Source organism: Anolis carolinensis, chromosome 1 (genome assembly GCF_035594765.1).
Source record: "Anolis carolinensis isolate JA03-04 chromosome 1, rAnoCar3.1.pri, whole genome shotgun sequence".
In the NCBI taxonomy this organism is placed as follows: domain Eukaryota; kingdom Metazoa; phylum Chordata; class Lepidosauria; order Squamata; family Dactyloidae; genus Anolis; species Anolis carolinensis.
Genome location: NC_085841.1, coordinates 176,487,881 through 176,506,591, shown reverse-complemented (window position 1 = coordinate 176,506,591; position 18,711 = coordinate 176,487,881). Strand labels below are relative to the sequence as shown.

At 38.1% G+C, this 18,711-nt stretch overlaps 1 protein-coding gene across 7 annotated transcripts in view; it reads left to right on the top strand.

Annotated features, from left to right (window-relative positions):
• agap1 (ArfGAP with GTPase domain, ankyrin repeat and PH domain 1) overlaps window positions 1-18,711 on the top strand; it is a 396,335-nt gene that overhangs the window by 209,584 nt on the left and 168,040 nt on the right. For all 7 annotated transcript variants that reach the window (XM_062959942.1, XM_062959932.1, XM_062959953.1 and 4 more), the window contains one exon: window positions 10,781-10,885. In XM_062959942.1, coding sequence (XP_062816012.1) covers window positions 10,781-10,885 — 105 coding nt within the window. The remainder of the gene's footprint in view (window positions 1-10,780; window positions 10,886-18,711) is intronic.

The window sequence follows — 18,711 nt, the reverse complement described above, 5'->3', positions numbered from 1 at the left end:
ATTTTCACAGCAGTGAGGTAGGAATAGACGCAGCTAATGACAGGAAGGTCGCTTGGGTTATGTGACCTGTGAGGTGGTGGTGGTTAGGTTTAGCAAATAGGGCATCCACAATAACAAGTGTGTCACTAACCCTGCCGTGCATAATCGAAGTTTTATAGGATTGTTGGAGATGCTGACAGCTCAATTAAAGTGTAACCCTTTGTACCATACACCCCAGTAGAATGACAGAAATATTACCAACAAAAAAGGAGGGGGCCACAAGGGAACTGGTTAAGGATCCTTTTTTTTCACCACTTCATGGAAGGATCTACAGAGTAAGCTGCAAAAAATCATCCATTTGTGAAATAGCTTCTCTGGGGGAGGAGTATCACACCAAACATGATTTTTTTAAAAAGCTTCTGTTAAGTGGTGTTCCCGATGTTTCTATGGAAACAGTTTAGCTCAGGATGGAAAGTTTAAATCTGTTTTTACAGCACTGTGGAATGCTTCCCCTTCCAGCCCCCACCATATCCTCCATTCCTCTTCTACCTCAGATATAGGGCTAGCAAACTTGATGCAAGGCAAAATGTTTGCACATTGTCCACATTGTTTGGAGGTAAGCATAAATTTGTATTAATACAAAATGATGCTTGTCAGTATGTCAGAGCCGTAGCTCCAAGACAATGAAACCCACACACACAGATCTTGGCATGGGCACTAATGATTACAGGGAAATACATCACGGGGTATTTGATTTTAAAATCATAGAATCATAGAGTTTGAGATACCATAAGGGCCATCCGGTCCAATCCCCTTCCATGGAGGAACCAACAATCAAAGCATACAGATTTTAATGACTTTAAATATTGCCATGCATTGGAAGCTTGCCATACCAATATAATTCATTAAGTCCCTTACTAGTGCATACTGTGAGAAACCCATGCCATTTTCTTTGCCATGGTTGAATGATGTTTCAGAAACTGTTAAAATCTCCAGAGATGGCACACAATTACAGTATGGGTTTCTGCTGATCCTTTACTAGATATTCAGTCTGTTCTAGATGAGGTCACACTCCCCTGAAGCAACATATTAATAGTTTGAGCTTTCTTCTGGATCCTGAAAAACAAGGCCAGGAGTGTGCATTTCACCAACTGACTTCTGTGTCAGCTAAAGATAAGTGTGAATCAGTTTCTAATATGAGGAATCCTAATTTGCTTTTCCTGACCTATTTATAAACTAGAATTCAGTTGTTCTTCAAATTTTGCACAAAGTTTGTGAATGGGAAAATGAGCACAACAATGTACAGGCAATCCCCAAGTTACGAAAAAAGATAGGTTCTGTAGGTTTGCATGTAAGTTGGAACAGGAACATTTTTTAAGTGTAACTCTAACCATATAGAGAGAGAGAAGGAGGGAGGAGGGAGGGAGAGAGATTGCTTTGGGATAGCATAGGAAAGGTGGTACCCCTACAAATACCCCTGTGGTATTTGTTTTGCTCTCTGTGCCCTTATTTGGAAGATTTCACCTCACTTTCTGTCCCTGGGATAATTGGATTTTGAAAAATTTGGCTGGAAACAGGAATTGATGCTAAAGCTTTAATGGAAACACCTTTTCCCCTGATAACTCTTTCAAGAGTAAATTTCCCTTCCTAGGGGCATATTTCTCTTATTTCCTGTTGTCTCACCCCCGTTCTTAACTAGTAGTCATTTCTAAGTCGGATGTCTGTAACTCAGTATTGCCTGTATATATTGGAAAAAGTTAATACAACAATAACAAGAGCCATATTGGGCAAAATCTCTGTGACGAAGGAATAATACTTTTTCTGGCCATTCTGAGCCCCCTTCGGGGTGAGAAAGATGGGGTATAAATATGGTAAATAAATAAATTTTAGATGTGTACATTAGAAGAAATTCAAACAGAAGCCTGTTCACCTGTTCATGAGAACTCTAAAGCAAAAGACAAGAAGGATGCTAGATTGCAATTCTTAGAAATTTCCCTCAGAGGAGTGGAGCCAGAAGTATGATTGGCTGTCCTTAGAAATCTGCTTTGGTGAGTTAGTTTTCAGAGCAGGTTTTCAGGTGGTGCAGAGGCATGCATGAAGGAGGGGAAGAAAGAACGTGCCATTTCACTAGCAGATGTCTGCTGGCACGATATTGGACTTCAGCCAGTATTTGCAATTGATGAAGAAACAGGATGAAACAAGCATTATGGTGGAAATATAACCAATTGTCTGAAACAAGCCTGAAATATCACCAATCATTTCAAATCTTCTGACTCTGAGAGTAGATAACCCTAATAATGGTTTTTAAGTGCATGAGGACAGCCTACAAACAGTTCAGAATGCAGCTACCAAGGTTGTCATAGGGGCCACCCATTCAAACTATAATATATGTGGCATTACTGGTCACCATTTTGCTTCCAGCCTCATTTAGGGCTGGCTGAGTTTGATACTTAAAGCCTGGATTCTTTGGAAACTGAGTTTTTAAGGGAATTATATCAATAATCAATTTATATAATAAAGAACCTATCTGGGATCCCAAGTTCAACTTGAAGCCCTCTTCTTGGGATACTCAGCCTGCAATTATGTATGTGTGACCACTGAAAGAGCAGCAGTGATCCTGTAATTAAGGAACAGAAGCTAACTTGCCAGAAAGTTGCAGTGGGCTACTACTTTTTAAAATATCTTTTGCAAAAGCAGTACAGTACATTTAATTTAAGAAGATAAACTTAAAAAAACCTGACCCTTGAAAGCTTCTTTTACATGGGATTTGAGAACCCTCCACCTCCATCTATTTTCATCCTTAACTAATATGTTTCTTCTGCTTAAATTATTTCCAGTCTAAGAAAGAAAGGCTATTAAACAACCATCCGTATACTTCTTAGTTTCTACACTGATGGTCTTTTAGAGCCAATGAATCAAATAGAAATCCATACCAAGAAAAATAATTAGCAGTTTTAACATACATGGGAAATACTAGTGCACATGTGTGTACTATATCAATTCCTTGGCCTGCTGTCCACCACTTTTAATTGATCCCAGGTGGGATTCTCCTCATTAACTGCACAGTTTTACCATTATAATCAGGTTGCTGAGCTTGATAGTGGTCTGTACCAAAACCTGATGTCTTGAAGGCCAGTATCACAGAGTAATTTGCTCAGTTAGGAGTTCAGACTTTAACAGCAAATGAATCAATAAATCTTTGTTGGTAAATAATTGCTATTGAATAGAGCTTTAATATAAATTTATGAGTGGCGTTTTATCACAGCTTGGGGCTGCAGTAAGCCACTTAGTGATAGATTTCAGATAATGCTTACATTCATTACATTAACTTGGTAAGTTATTTAAACCTTGTATGCTTAACATTGTTTTTGGCTTGCAGTGACCTCGAGGGACTCGACATATAATGTGCATTCTTAGTAGAGATGTTGGATGTCAACTGAGCATTTCTTACTTATGGCCACTAAAAATGTTTTTCATAGCAACCGACAAAATATCTTGAAATCATGTATAAATATCTTGACATTACACAATTATTCTGCATAATTCAGAGTGAATTTCTGTACTAGGCAGTTTGAATAGTGAGCAAAATAAACTCCATAAAGTTAGTGGTGTCAACACTGTAGAGATGATACAACTGCAGCCACAAGGTGTAATTCTCAGCAAATGTTAAAATATAGTTGGATTTCTGTATCTATGGATTTTGTATCCACGGAATCAGCTACATTCCTCCCTTCAAGAAAATCCCAAAAGCAAACTTTGATTTTCCTGTTTCATTTAAGAAACACAATTTTACTACATGATTGTATATTATAGGATTTGAGAATCCATGAATTTGGATTCTGGAACCAAGCAGCAATACATACCAAGAACCCAATCGTAACATCAAGGGAATAAATGTTTTAAACCTTGTCTTATGTAAGGAGTGAAGATTCTCTTACTTGGAATTATGATTAATTTCAACAGCAGCTTAGGTTAACTGAATTCACTGTGGACTACTCCTGTTTTTTCAGGGTTTGTAACCCGGCCTAACTGTTCTAGTGGTATAGATCACCAGAAGTGGAAAAAATGAACCCCTGCAGTGCCCTAAGGGAATGTTTTATGTGTGGTTTTTTTCACTCACCTTCTCCAGACTCCAGACCCCCATTTTGGCCAAAAAAAAAAAATGGGAGTGAGCTGCCACTCCTGAAAGCTTCCAGCTTACAGGGCCTCTACTTACATACACCAAAATCCCCTATTTTTCAAAATTAGTATACAGTAAGGGTAATATATCTCATAGTAAATATATATCTATAGTAAACCTTTCCTTGTCTGAATTTTCCCAGTCTGCTTTGAATTTTATATTTCTTTTCTTGAAAAAAAGGTTTATGCAGAAAAATTGTATACAGAAGTGTATAATGTTGGAACATGTGCATAAAACAAGCATTGTTTCTGATAGAAATTAATTTTCATCTAAACCTTTATTAAAAAGTAATTCACAAGCACATGTGAAAATTGGACAGAATAAGCTTTGTATTCAAAAATTGAGAAAATGGATTCCTTATGTTGGAATTACTGACTATGTTGTCAGGATTAGATTTAATGATAAATTATCCCTTCTGTTAGCATTATGGTCATAGTTAAATGATATTTTCCTCTTCCTAGAAAATGCTATTGCTATGAAATGATAAATTGCAAAATGAGTGGTTGAGTAAATTAATGCATCTCATTGTGTCAAAGGCTGGTTTGTACAATGTAAAGAGTGTCACAGCTAACTATGATTTGAGGATATGAAATTACTGTCATATTAACCAGACCATTGTCATCTTGCAGCCACTTAAACAACAATGGATACTAAGAAGGCTAGATGAAGCCTTCTGTATATTTGCTGTCCGTTAAACTCATTGGTACATTTCTCTGGGATATAAAGATGAAATGTTATTTATTATGTTAATAAAAGTATTCATATACTGGACTTTAGTACTATTGCATAGTTACAAAACCGGTGCTTACTCAGGAATGAACTGCCTAGTCTACATGAGAGCAGGCTCCCTAAATCCCCCCATCTCCCAGCCAGTGGGTTCAAATCTCAGTTTAAACCCATTGTCTGGCAGTACCCTCATCTTTCCTATGGCCTCTTGAAGCAATATAAGCCCTTGGGAAGAAGGAGATGGGGATCCAAGATGGCAACAAACCACGCAACCTCACAAACCCATCATGTGATAGGTTGTGCAGCTTCCTACCAGAAGCTTCTGAGATACTGAAAAGCCAGGGGGAAAAAATCACCAGGGTAGCTTAAGTGGGTTGTTTTATAATAAAAATACTGACAATCACTTGTTTTTGTCTCTAACATGTCTTTTATTTTTCCTATGAATAACTTAACGGTGCTCAATGCAGTCATGCTAGCCACATGACCTTGGAGGTGTCTACGGACTATGCTGGCTCTTAGGCTTAGAAATGGAGATGAGCACCAACCCCTAGAGTCGGACACGACTAGACTTAACGTCAGGGGGAAACCTTTACCTTTACTAACTTAATTGAGATCTAATTTTCTCAACTGCCTATCAGTAATACAACATTTACCATTAAAAAAAACTTTGTGATGTTCTCTAATGATGGCTTCTCCTTCCCCTTCTTGCCCCTGGACAACATAATGATCTTGTTGGGAAGTTAATCATATCATATGATTTATCATATCAGAAGTGAACCGAGGGTACAGTTGTAATGTATTCAAAATCACGAAGTTAAAAACCAGTAGTTGGCCACTTGGAGTGCCTCTGGTGTTGCTATAAGAAGGTCCTCCATAGTGCATGTGGCAGGGCTCAGGCTGCATTATAACAGATGGTCTGTGGTTTGCTCTTCTCCACATTTGCATGTTGTGGACTCTACTTTGTGGCCCCATTTCTCAAGATTGGCTCTGCATCTCGTGGTGCCAGAGTGCAATCTGTTCAGCGCCTTCCAAGTCGCCCAGTTTTCTGTGTGCCCAGGAGGGAGTCTCTCATTCAGTATCAGCCATGGCTTGAGGTTCCGGGTTTTAGCCTGCTACTTCTGGGCTCTTGCTTGCTGAGGTGTTCCTGCAAATATCTCTGTGGCTCTTAGGAAGCTGTTTCTTGATTTAAGGTATTGGCATGCTGGCTGATACCTGAACAGGAGAAGGGCCAGAGATGTCCTTGCCTTGGTCCTTTCATTATTGGCTTTTACTTCCCAGCGGATGTCAGGTGTCAATACCGGCTAAACAGTATAATTTCTACAGTGGTGTGGGGCGTAGACATCCGGTGATAATGTGGCATGTCTCATTAATAGCCACATCCACTGTTTTAACATGGTTAGATGTGTTCCACACTAGGCATGCGTACTCAGCAGCAGAGTAGCAAGGCTCAAGGACAGATGTCTTCACTGTATCTGGTTGGGCTCCCCAGCATGTGCCAGTCAGCTCTTGTATGATATTGTTTCTAGCAGCCACTTCCTGTTTGATATTCAAGCAGTGCTTCTTGTAGTTCAAAGCACGGTCCAGGGTAACTCCCAAGTATTTTGGTGTGCTGCAGTGCTCGGGTGGGATTCCTTCCCAAGTAATTCTCAGAGCTGGAGATGCTTGTCTGTTCTTAAGGTGAAAAACACACGTCTGTGTTTTAGATGGATTAAGAATCAGCTGGTTTTCCCTGTAATAGGCAGTAAGAGCATCTAAAGCTTCAGAGAGCTTCTTTTCAACTATTTTAAAGCTCCCTGCTTGGGCAGTGATGGCACGATCGTCAGCATAGATAAAACTCTCTGTCCCTTCTGGCAGTGGCTGATCATTTGTTCAAATGTTAAACACTGATGGAGCAAGCATGCTCCCTTGAGGCAGGTCGTTCTTCTGTTTTCACCATCTGCTTTTCTGGCCCTGGAATTCAACAAAAAGCTCCTATTTTGTAGCAGATTTACTATGAAGCAGGTTAGGTGGCAATCCTTTGTGATATTTTAAGTTTTTCTCAGGAGAAGGTGATGATTTAGAGTGTCATAAGCTGCTGACAGGTCCATGAAGACAGTTCTTGTAATCTACTGCCTTTCAAACCCATCTTCTATGTGCTGATTCAAGTTCAACACTTGTGATGTGCAGCTTTTGTCTTTTCTGAAGCCAGCTTGCTGTGGAAGCATACACGGGTCTATTTTTTCCATGATTCTATGCAAAAAAAAACTCTCTCCAAAACTTTGTAAAGATGGCACAAGGAGATTGGTCTATAGCCTTTTGGATCATTACAATCTTTGCCTGGTTTCAAGATGGCTATGCCTCTTGCTTTCCTCCAGATTTTGGGAATCTGACAGGATGCCATGCAGTTGTTCATTATCTTCAGCAGCCAGCACCTTGCTTTTGGGCCAAAGTTCTTGCAGCGACTTGCAAGAACTTTACAAGTCCAGAAGCAACTTGCAGCATGCAACCTACCAACCAAACAAACCAACTGACCTTTTCAGGACCAACTATGACTAATCTCAATCAACATCAAAGGCATGTCAGCTGCCAAAGAAGAACTGCTTTAGAAACTGCCGACATAAGAAATGTGATATGCTGTGTGTCCTAGAAATACAAAGGGATAAAGAACAGAAACGACCAAAAGTTCCTGAAATGATCTTAGTGGCAGAAAGACCACATGCACAGTATGGAAGCACTGACTTTGTAAAACCAGGCCTCCAAGTCAGCAGTGCCCATAACCCTGAAGAAAACGATATAGAGATTATAACAGAGCTTAATAATATCACAATTATCTCTATGTACAAACCCCCAAATGAAAAGTTTTGTTTCTCCTCTCCTGAGAACTTTGGTAGGGACCAAAGGGCAGTAATAATTGGTGACTTTACCAGCCATAGCCATGTATGGGACTATGCTCAGAGAATAAAAATGGGGAGGCTGTCCTCTCCTGGGCTGATTTGCATAAACTATCGCTTATTCATGATAGTAGGCTCCCACCATCCTACAACAATGGGAGATAACCCAGACCTCCTATTTGTGAGTGACGACATTGTGCAGCAATGCACTTACCATATATACTTGAGTATAAGCCGACCCAAATATAAGCCGAGGCACCTAATTTTACCACAAAAAAACTGGGAAAACATTGACTCCAGTATAAGCCGAAGGTGGTAAATTTCAGAAATAAAAACAGATACTAATAAAATTACATTAATTGAAGCATCAGTAGGTTAAATGTTATTTACAGAAAGTTCAAATTTAAGATAAGACTGTCCAACTCTGATCAAATCATTATTCTCATCTTCTTCAGTGTAAATGCCCTTATGTATCCTTTTAATAATAATAGAGTAAAATAATACATGTAATAATAATAATAATAATAAATACAATAAAATAATATATGTAATAATAAATAGAGTAAAATAATAAATGTAATAATAATAAGATCAGAGTGATATAATAAATGTATTATTAATAATAAAAATAGAGTAAAATAAATGTAATAGTAGCAACAATAATAGAGAAAAATAAGAAATGTAATAATACCAATAATAATAGAGAAAAATAATAAATGTACCATATATTCTCGAGTATAAGCTGACCCAAATATAAGCCAACCAGGACACTCACCCGAGTATAAGCCGAGGGGGGGCTTTTTCGGTCTTAAAAAAGGGGCTGAAAAACTAGGCTTATACTCGAGTATATACAGTAATCAGTGGGACCACCAATACCAAACACACAGCATCTGCCAATATTATGCCAATTGTTCCCAACCATAAGACCTCAGGAAGTTCGATTCAAACCAAGATTCAACTTCTGAAAAGCAAATTGTTCTAAATTCTCAGACATGTTAGATGATAAGATCATATCTGTCACCCCAATCACTGAAGAATACGAGGACTTTATCGAAATAGTTGGGAAACTTAACTTTACTTACTTTGACCCAGAATTAACGTTAAGTGAGATCATAACCAGATGCTTGGATATAATGTGATCAAAACCCTAAGATTAGGGGATGGTGTGAATTTATCATTGTTTCTTTCCATTCCCCCATAACAAACTGTGCGAATGCATCTCAGACTCTGTCAACTTTTAGGCTACTTACACTATGTAGTTTTCATTTCTTTCTCAGTGTGATGGACTTTTCTGCAGAGGTAAATCATGTATATAATACAGTCCAAGTATATTAATTCCTGAATCAGGAGCCCCCTGGTGGCGCCGTGGGTTAAACCCTTGTGCCTGCAGGACTGATGACTTGAAGATTGGGTTGCTGACCTGAAGGTTGCCGGTTTGAATCCAACCTGGGGAGAGCCTGGGTGAGCTCCCTCTATCAGCTCCAGCTCCATGCGGGGACATGAGAGAAGCCTCCTACAAGGATGGTAAAACATCGAAAACATCCAGGCGTCTCCTGTGCAACGTATAATAATAATAATAATTATTATTATTAAAGTCTTTGCAGACAGCCAATTCTCTCACACCAGAAGCGACTTGCAGTTTCTCAAGTCACTCCTGACATGGAAAAAAACCCTGCATCATAGTAGAGCTAAATGATACTTGAAACAAGGTTTAATTTCTTGCATTGCAGTTTAGTTTCCTGATCATTTCAAAAATCTCATCTTGGAAAAATGGCAACCACCTAAGATCATGGTTCTGCAACAGGATTATCTCAACTGTATCAAATCAGTTTTCCTGTATCTGCAAGAAAGGATTAAACTGTAGTTGACTGTCTTTGAATGATTTTTATTAAAAATGCACGGCAAGGGGATTTCAAAGTACTTAAAAAGTTATGATCAGGGACATGGCTGCTAGTGTAACAATTGAACAGACACTTGGGAGGACAATTTAAACAAGTTGCCAGTTGTGACCTAGCAACTCAACAGTAGGTCTGTATTATCCCAATTGGTAGACCTTTTAAAAGCTTTTTCCAAAATGCTTTCACTAATATCAGAGCAGCATGTTGCGTTCTGTGACTCAAGTACAAAACATGACAACAAAGATACTGGAAGTTTCATTGACTCAAGTTTTACTCTTTCTGATGAGCTGATTTCACTGTCAAAGGAAATGAACCGTAAAGAAACCATAAAGTGCAGTGACTCATTACAGTGCAATATTTATGTGATGGAAAGATGTGGCCATAATTGTTCCCCATTTATCCAGTGCAGATAGGAGGAGATATGGAGATTATTAATCCCAGCCAACTATTTCACTGCATTTTTGTGTAATTGAAAGTATTATGGAATTATCGTTGTGTTTCACCTGTCAACTAGCACTAAGACTGACATGACATTTGGGTTTCAGTGTGTTGCACCAATGAAGAAGCTTCTATTCTCTCTTCAGAATCAAACTCTAATTTTGTATTTTTAAAAGATACTTAATGTTTAAACAGAGACACCGAGTCAAAGACACAACTTTTCTGGGACACCAATTGGTCTAAGGCTCAGCTGGCCCACCATGGTCACAATATCATATTACACTGCCTCTAGTTTGTGCCTGACTAACTACAAATGGCATCCTGGAGATGAAAGGGGCATCTGTGGTTCCAACTGAGGAGTGCCAAGGAATCTTTGCTTATCTGTTCTTTATAAATTGCCCAATTCACCACAGAATTAATTGTAAATTCATGTTGGTGTTTTTTGAAGTGTGCTAACTCCTGACACAAACATTATGTGTACTTTAAAGAACCAAAGTAGCTACATTGAGATACTTTGAGAGCGGATTCAGCTACTTCTATGCCTTTTACTACTTCCTCCATATCAGGATGTAGAGATGTAGTAGACGTGTCATATTAGATTGCATTGTAATACAGATTCTAAAATGCTCTAAAATACAATAAAATATTGTCTTCCATCAGTTTCACATACTCCTTTGTCTCCTCAACAGGGCATGCTGCTAAAGAGAAGTGGCAAGTCGCTAAATAAAGAATGGAAGAAGAAATATGTCACTCTTTGTGATAATGGTGTACTAACGTATCATCCAAGTTTACATGTAAGTATGCATGAGTTTCACAATTATTACATAGCACAGCCCCCTCTCCCAATTTCTTGATGTCTTGGTTTTTAGACCTGTTCCTGGGATTATTTGGGCACTGATTTAGAAAATTGCATTGGAAAATTACATCAGCTCTAGTTTCTTAGATATGGTTAACATGATGTTCTATGGGTGAGCAGATGAAGAGTGATATATGGCATGTGTTCTGTATCTCAAAAACTAGAGATGAAAGAAGAAAGCTAATGTCACTTTTGGAATCAACAGGTAAGATATACCTGGCAACAGCTCTAACATTTGAGGTAACCGAAATGTATGTTGACTAGGACTATCACTGAGTTTGACTTTTGATATTTGGCTAGTCACTCATGTTCAGAATTTTCCACCCAGTACCACAATTCAATCTTCTTAGCTATTGGGGGAAGTGAGGAAGCCATTGACCACAAGGACGTCAATACCTGCAGAAGTTAAGGAAGAAGCAGCAAGAACGCCAACACTGTAGCTTTTCTCTGGGCATCATCAAAGACAGGGTCATTCACCTCCTGATTTAATTGGAGGACTTCAAGGCCCAATGCATTAGCCATCCTCAGACCTGGTCCATGAATGCCTTCAAGTCAAGTAAGAGAAGGTGAAACTATCTCCAATATTCTAGGTTCAACTTAACCTCAATGCTGGTGTGTATTTGAAGTCAAGCATACAATATTCGTTTTTTGTTCATTTTTATTTAAGAAAACAAATCTTGCACACAAACAAAGTCATATACAGAAAACATATTAAAACAGTGTCTACCCCACAGAAACAAAATGTTTTTCTTAATATATAAAATGAAGAAATAAGCCTCCCTTTCGGCATGCAGCACCATAAAATCGTATGCAGGTTTCAGAAGCCCAAGATATGGAGTGTTCACATGCTTTTCCAATGGCTCTCTTTAGTTTTTAGGTTTGGGTTTTTTGTTTGTTTTTTGTTTGTTTGTTTGTTTTGTTAGCTGCACCATGGGGTAGCTGGTTTTTCAGCTGAAAACCTAGGATTCTTGCTTCTTGGTCTTCTTTGGTACCGACTGAGCAGCTTCATCTTGCATAGCGTGTTTGATCTCTGATTTCTTCAATGAAGAGGAAGGAGAGGCAGAAGCCAGGGCACCCTTAGGTGATGTTCCAGATGTTTCAGGGATGGGCCTTGAGCCCAAGGACCCTGGCAGGTCTGAAGATTTCAAAGATATCTTCGAAGAGATGGCCTTTGAACCGCCGGAGCGCTTCGAAGAAGATTTTGATGTATATGGAGAGGACGGCATCAGGATCTCCATGTACAGATGAGATCGCAAAAGGTTGATACGATCCCTACGGACTTGTGGTGTAAAGGCCCGACAGTGCATACAGGCGTCCACAATGTGCACCTCGCCCAAACATATCAGGCACTTGTGATGCCCATCATTTCTTGGCATCTTACGATTGCACTGCTTGCAGTGCTTAAAACGTGTCACAGAGGACATCCTTTGTGGCCTGTTTGGATTTGTGCAGAAAGCAGTTGAACAATCGCAGTGGAAATGTGAAAGTGGAATAGCCTGTCCGTAATCCAAAGCCAAGTTGATAGAGGTCTGAAAAACCACAAGTGAATGAAGCTAGCACTGCCGGTTGCTCGTGAAACTGCTGCAGCACAAATGAAAAGGAATTAAGGGGCTCCAGCTGCAACTGACACTTTCATATCATCTGGAGGGTTGATGGGGTTACCATCAAACATTCTATGCCTCATGATTCTAAATGGTTCTGTTTGTGTGATATGACCGTTGGACTAGAACTCTGGAAACTAGGGTTCAACTGCCAGGTCTGCCATGGAAAACCATCTGAGAGACCTTGGGCAAGTCACACTCACTTAGCCCCAGTGGAAGGAAAAGGCAAATCCCCTCCAAATAAATATTTCCAAGAAAACCCTGAAATAGGGTTGTCATAGACTAGAATTAATGTCAAAGCACACAACAGTTGTTAGAATTTAAAACAGTAACGCAAACAGTTTTTATTAGGCATCTTAGTTTATTTTGTCTCAATACAGCATATAGAAAACTAATACATTGTGGTGTATTAGTTAAAGCATTCAACTAGGACACTGGGAGACAAAGGTTCGAATTCTCACTTAGCCATTGAAACCTGCTGGGTTAGCTTGGGAAGTCACACTCTCTCAGAAGAAGGCAAAGGCAAACCCTGCTCTGATTCTCCTAATGACTCTCCATGATACAGTCACTATATGTCAGAAGTTGTTTGAAGATACATAGTAACAACTATGAGCAAGACATGAAGAATGCCAAACTATTTATGATATTCATGTATGTGAGTGCTTGTTATTGATTTATTATCTGTTCAGTGCCATTGATGTAGGTGACATTTTAAAAGTAAAAGAACCAAGAACAGTAGGTCCTACCTAAGGCAAATATTATATATCTATATCAGCACATATATTTTGGGCTATTGCCTTTGGCAGGGCCTACTGTTTTTAGTTGTTTTACAGCACCTTCTATGTCAATGGCATTGAATAGATAACAAAATAATAAATACTCCCATACATGAATACATAACCAGGAGAAAGAAATTGATATTAAAAAATTAATCTGTAAAATACAAGTGTAAAACAAACTATTCAGGTAAAAATAAAAATGCAAGGTAGTATATAGCAAATTGACAAATACATATAATCAAACTATTAAAAGTTATAAAATAGCTTTACACTAAAATTCCAAAAACTTTGGAAAATAAGGAGGATCTAATTGAGATTTTAAAATAATGAGTGAATAGTCAGCAAATGTTTAGGGAGTCAATTTACGGCATATGGAGCACCATGTGAAAAAGGATAAAACTGGACCAAAGAAGGGAAAACCCTTGAATTTTTTGTGAGGGGATGCAAATACTAATTGTGCAGCTATTTCTAATGTAGCACTGTTTTATTCATTCTCACACTTCTTTGGAACAGTTTACACTAGGTGAGGCAGAACAGAATACAAAACTTCTATCTATCTATCTATCTATATATATATTAAACAGTTTTGTAAAAGTGAAAACTTCAGCAGCTGACATATGTAGGCTCGGCCTTAATAGCAGCAACTTAATAAAATAATGAGGAACATTTCTTGAAAAAAATCAATTCCTACATGTTTTCCTTCTACCTATAAATGTATTCTTGTGTTTGCAAAAAGGCCAAGTTGAGGTACACTATATCAGGTTAAATATGCAATTTACATTGTGTTTCGAACCTTGCCAACTTTCCCTCATATAATATTATTATGGACTTCTATTTGCAAAATATTGCTGGGAGAAAGCACAATATATATTCTACAATTTTCTATTTGTTATATTATTAAGTCGGACCTGGATTTAGGATATAGAAATTCACTCTCTTAGACATCAATATTGTAAATGAAGTAAATAAAAGAAATGTTTATTTCTAAGAGATGTGGGGAGATCAAAAAGGAGAATAATGTATTATAGGTTATGTATCTTTTATCCGAAATGTTTGGACAAGAAGTATTTTGGATTGAAACCTACAAGAGAATTCCTAAAGTTTCCCCTCTTCCTATTCTCCCCTTCCGTCTCAAAGCAAAGCGAGGAGGGGAAGTCAGTGCTAAATTAAATAAAATCTGCCACTCCGATTTTGACTCAATTCAGTTCCCTGTAAAGGGCCACTGTGGCCTGGGCTGCCTCCAGATAGTGTGCATGGGCTACTGACATAGTTTTCCTTAACCTGGCCCTCATACAAACACAGCCATACATTTATAGTTATAAGAAAAATATTTTACAATTCTTGCCTCAAAATAAAATAAATATTCTCTCTCTTTATGTTAAATGTCAGTGGAGTCTTCATAGTGAGAAAAGACGGCAGAGATATTGCAAGAGTTCATTGTAAGGCATCAGCTGTCCCCCTCAACCCCATATCTATAGTTTTGAAAAATGGGCTCCTTGAAAGGGCTACAAATTAACAAAATAGTGGTGGTTGCCAGTGGTGGCTATATGTAAGCAAAGACACACATTTTTTAAAATATAGTTGAATCCCAGGGGATTTTTTTTACTTTATGCCCCCTCCCCAATTCTCAAAGGTATTTTCCCCTTTCTTTTTCTTTTACACGGCCCTGTGCCTGCCAAAGTATTTTGTCACATCTCCAGTCATGCCTTTCCTCTTCTCCTTTCATATTTAACTTGTACCCTAATCCCTGCCAAACTGCTAGTATTTCTTTTCAGTTTTACTCCCTGTTCTTTCACTTCCTCCTTCTGAAACAGTTTATCTCTTTTGCTACCCCTCTTATTGTTATTACTTTGCAATTGTTACCATCCTACAAATAGTCTTTTTTTCTAACTGCTACCTTTGCCCCCTTCCTTACAGTTCCTCTTTCTTGACGTACTAGCTTTTTCTTATGTCTTATGCATATACAAAAAATGAAAATGTTGTGGATGTTTCCTTTTCATGAAAAAGCAAACGTATGTTACATTGAAGATGTCGCATCAAGAATATGTTGCATCAAGAGAAAATAGGAGTAAGCACTAAACTCTGTGTGTTTCCTATTTTTGTTAACTATAAGTGTGGTGCTTCCCTTATTTACTCAGAAGCAGGTCTTGTTGTTTTCAGTAGGACTTTTTTATATTAAAATATGGGGGGAGGATCTACAGTCTAAATTTGCCTTGAACAGGAACATTTGTTTCAAATTATATTCGTCTTTATTTATTGCATGGAAATGGTCTAACTAGAGAGAAAGAAACAGTGAAAATAGCTGCTACCTCACACTTTCTGCCCTGGCTGTGCTTTTCAGCCCATAAGAAGAAGAGAAAGGTGGGATTTAGGGAAATCATTCCCCTCCCCTTGAACACAGCATGCAGCGGCATCTGATGCCTAGCTTCAGTTTCTCTGTGGAGGAGGATTAAAGAGGTGTTGACAAAAGACTCCTCACTCCCCATCCATCCAAGTCTTTCCCTTCACCCTTGGATTGGACACAGAGAACAACCATGGCTGTTGCACAGCTGTGCTCTTTGACTGCAACTGAGATTCCTCCTCTTCCTTTTCCCACAATCTGTCCTTGTCTCGGGCCCATGTTTTGCTGAAAAAAAGGTGCAAAAAGAACTGTGAAATAATAATCACAAGGATATTTTAAATTTAATTTGCCAAAACATCATTTAATTTGCCTTTTCTTTGTTAGGAAGAAGAAGGAAATTCTAAGCACTGCACAATAAATGCCCTTGAGTATTTCAGAGGAGGGAGCTAACAAAACTACCTCTGAGTATTCCTTGCATAAGAAAACCCTATTAAATTCATAGGTCAACATGAGACATACACCTATATTTAACTTGGAGAGAAGCATAGAACATGATTCTACATATTCACGTAACTAAGTTGAAAGAAAAATTCTTACTTTCTACAAGGTGGAGAGAATGATGGTTTCTAACTTGCCAGAAGCATAATGATGCTTTCTGATTGTTGCTGCCCCGGACTCCAACACAGGCACTGCCATAACTTCAGAGCAGGCATATAGCAATACATATCATAGTAATCCTGGCCTTCTTTAAACATGTCTTCGTCTATGTATGGTGCTGTTACTGCCACCCTCACACAGGAGTCTGTCCATCCCAGAACAATGCAGACGTTGTTATGATTGTACAGTAGGTGATTAACACAGAAGACATTTGTGAATGGCAAAAATATGAAGGATGGAGAAGGAAACACAGAGGCCACTTGGAATGATGCAATCCATGGGCCACATTTTGATAAACATTGCTAAACACATCAGTCAGAAAAAGATCTTTTTAAGCATCCCCCCTTTCAATGAAAAGTTAAGACTTTTCATGGGATCTCTATCATGTACTTACTTGTTGAAGTGATGTGTGCTTTATTCATTTACCTAGTAGATGTTAGCCTTTGCCCACATCAAAGATTATCTGACAGTGAAAGTATGAGGCGAAAAAGGCGGGGGTATAAAATAAATAAATAAATAAATTTGTAACATCACTAATATAGAAATGAGTTGTAAGACTTTAGTGCCTTTAGTGTTGAACTTGCTCAGTTCAGGAATTTTAGTTTTAATGCCTCATAACTGATTTTTAGCAGTTGTTCTTTTAAAGTATCAGCTAAATGTAAATGAAATAATCCTAACTGGATAAACCATCTCCCCTCCAATAATTTTTAGTTACATTTTAGAGATTTTTAATGAGATTTCAATGACTTAATATATTTGTAATAATATGTATTGTTATATCTTATTTGTTTAAGTTGTTTTTGATTTGTTAATTTATTATTATTGGCATAGGAGGTCAATAACATTTGAGGACCCAAACTGGATAAAAACTAAAGCTCACTGACCACTATGCATGAGGAGTCTTCAAAAAGGTTCCAAACTTTTATATTTTTGTTAGAAACTGTGAGGGCAGGGGTAGCAGTAAGGCTAAGGGTGTCATGTCATGTGATAAGTCTGTCTGGCAAGCCAACCGACCTTGCAGTTTAGTATAAGAGTTGTTGCACTGTGGTGAAGATAGCTGCAAAACTTACAAATTGCACCAAAGAAGAACAGCATTCTGCCATATGCTTTCTGTAGGCAGAAGGTGTGCTGAGAGCACAAATTCATCCCTGCTTGTGTGCTCAATGTGGGGATAAATTCTGTCTTGCAGAATCATCTATGAGTAGATCGAAATGTTTAGAAATGGCCATAATAGTGCTCCAGACATCCAGCTGCAGCCATGATCATGAGAATGAAGAAAGAACCCTCATACTTATTAATGAAAAAGAATAACAGTTTAAGAGGTTGCAGGGAAACTGAATGTGGGTGTTGGATCAGCCTGTGTTTTGATTCATGACAGCCTTAAATTAAGTAAAATGTGTGCCAGGTGAATACCTAAGTGACTGGCAGAGGAGCATTAAGCAGAAGAAGATTCTTATATGATGTTGTGAAAGCAACAGTGAATCAGTGACTATGCTGTCAACTGAAAGTATTTTTTGATGATAGCATTAAAAAGTTGGCATGCACTTGGGAAAAATGCATTGCAAAGGAAGGAAGAAAAGTGATTTAATTGGTTTTTGAAATTCTTAATAATTAAACCTTGTAAAAGTGTAGAAACATTTTGAAAACCCCTTGTAAAATAATTGTAGTAGGCTCTCAGTATCCACGGATTCTCTGTCCATGGATTCAATGGCCCTTTGAAGTCTAATATGGCCCTCCATTAAAATGACTTTGACATCCTTGCTTTAGCTCTATGTGTGGACTGGATAGGAACATTTGCCTTTCATCAAGTAAGTTAGGTGACATTTTAGATAAATCTTGAAAGTGAATAATGTAATGAGTTCATTTACTAAATAATCCAAATTCTAAGGGAAAGTGGGTGAATTCCTTTCTCTTCAAAATACTCACGCCTAAGACTCTTGGTTGATTCAGAAAGTTTAGGATTGTTGATAAGAGAGGTTGTTTCATACTGTTCTCAGTGAAACAGAGTAGTATTTATTAGAACAGATGTAGTTATAGTGGTTAATATAGACGACTTTAAGGGGGGGACAGGAAACATTTGTGAAGGATGGAGTTATCAGTGGCTGCTAGTCAGGTGGATATATACCCAGGTACTTCTTTTGGGGGCTTCTGGTCATGTTTTTTTTCTGACCCTCCCACCAATGTGTAAGTGGTCAGCTATGTATGCTGGTTTGAATCCAGTGCCATTGTCAGGGTAAAGATTTTATTTTAACACAAGCTGTCAAAAATAATATTGAAGAACTATAATATATTTTTGTGTTCTCTAGTGCAATATTAATTAAATGTATAAGAAAAGATCTTATTCCACATGATGTTACAGAGAATCAAACTAATTCTATTGAATCAA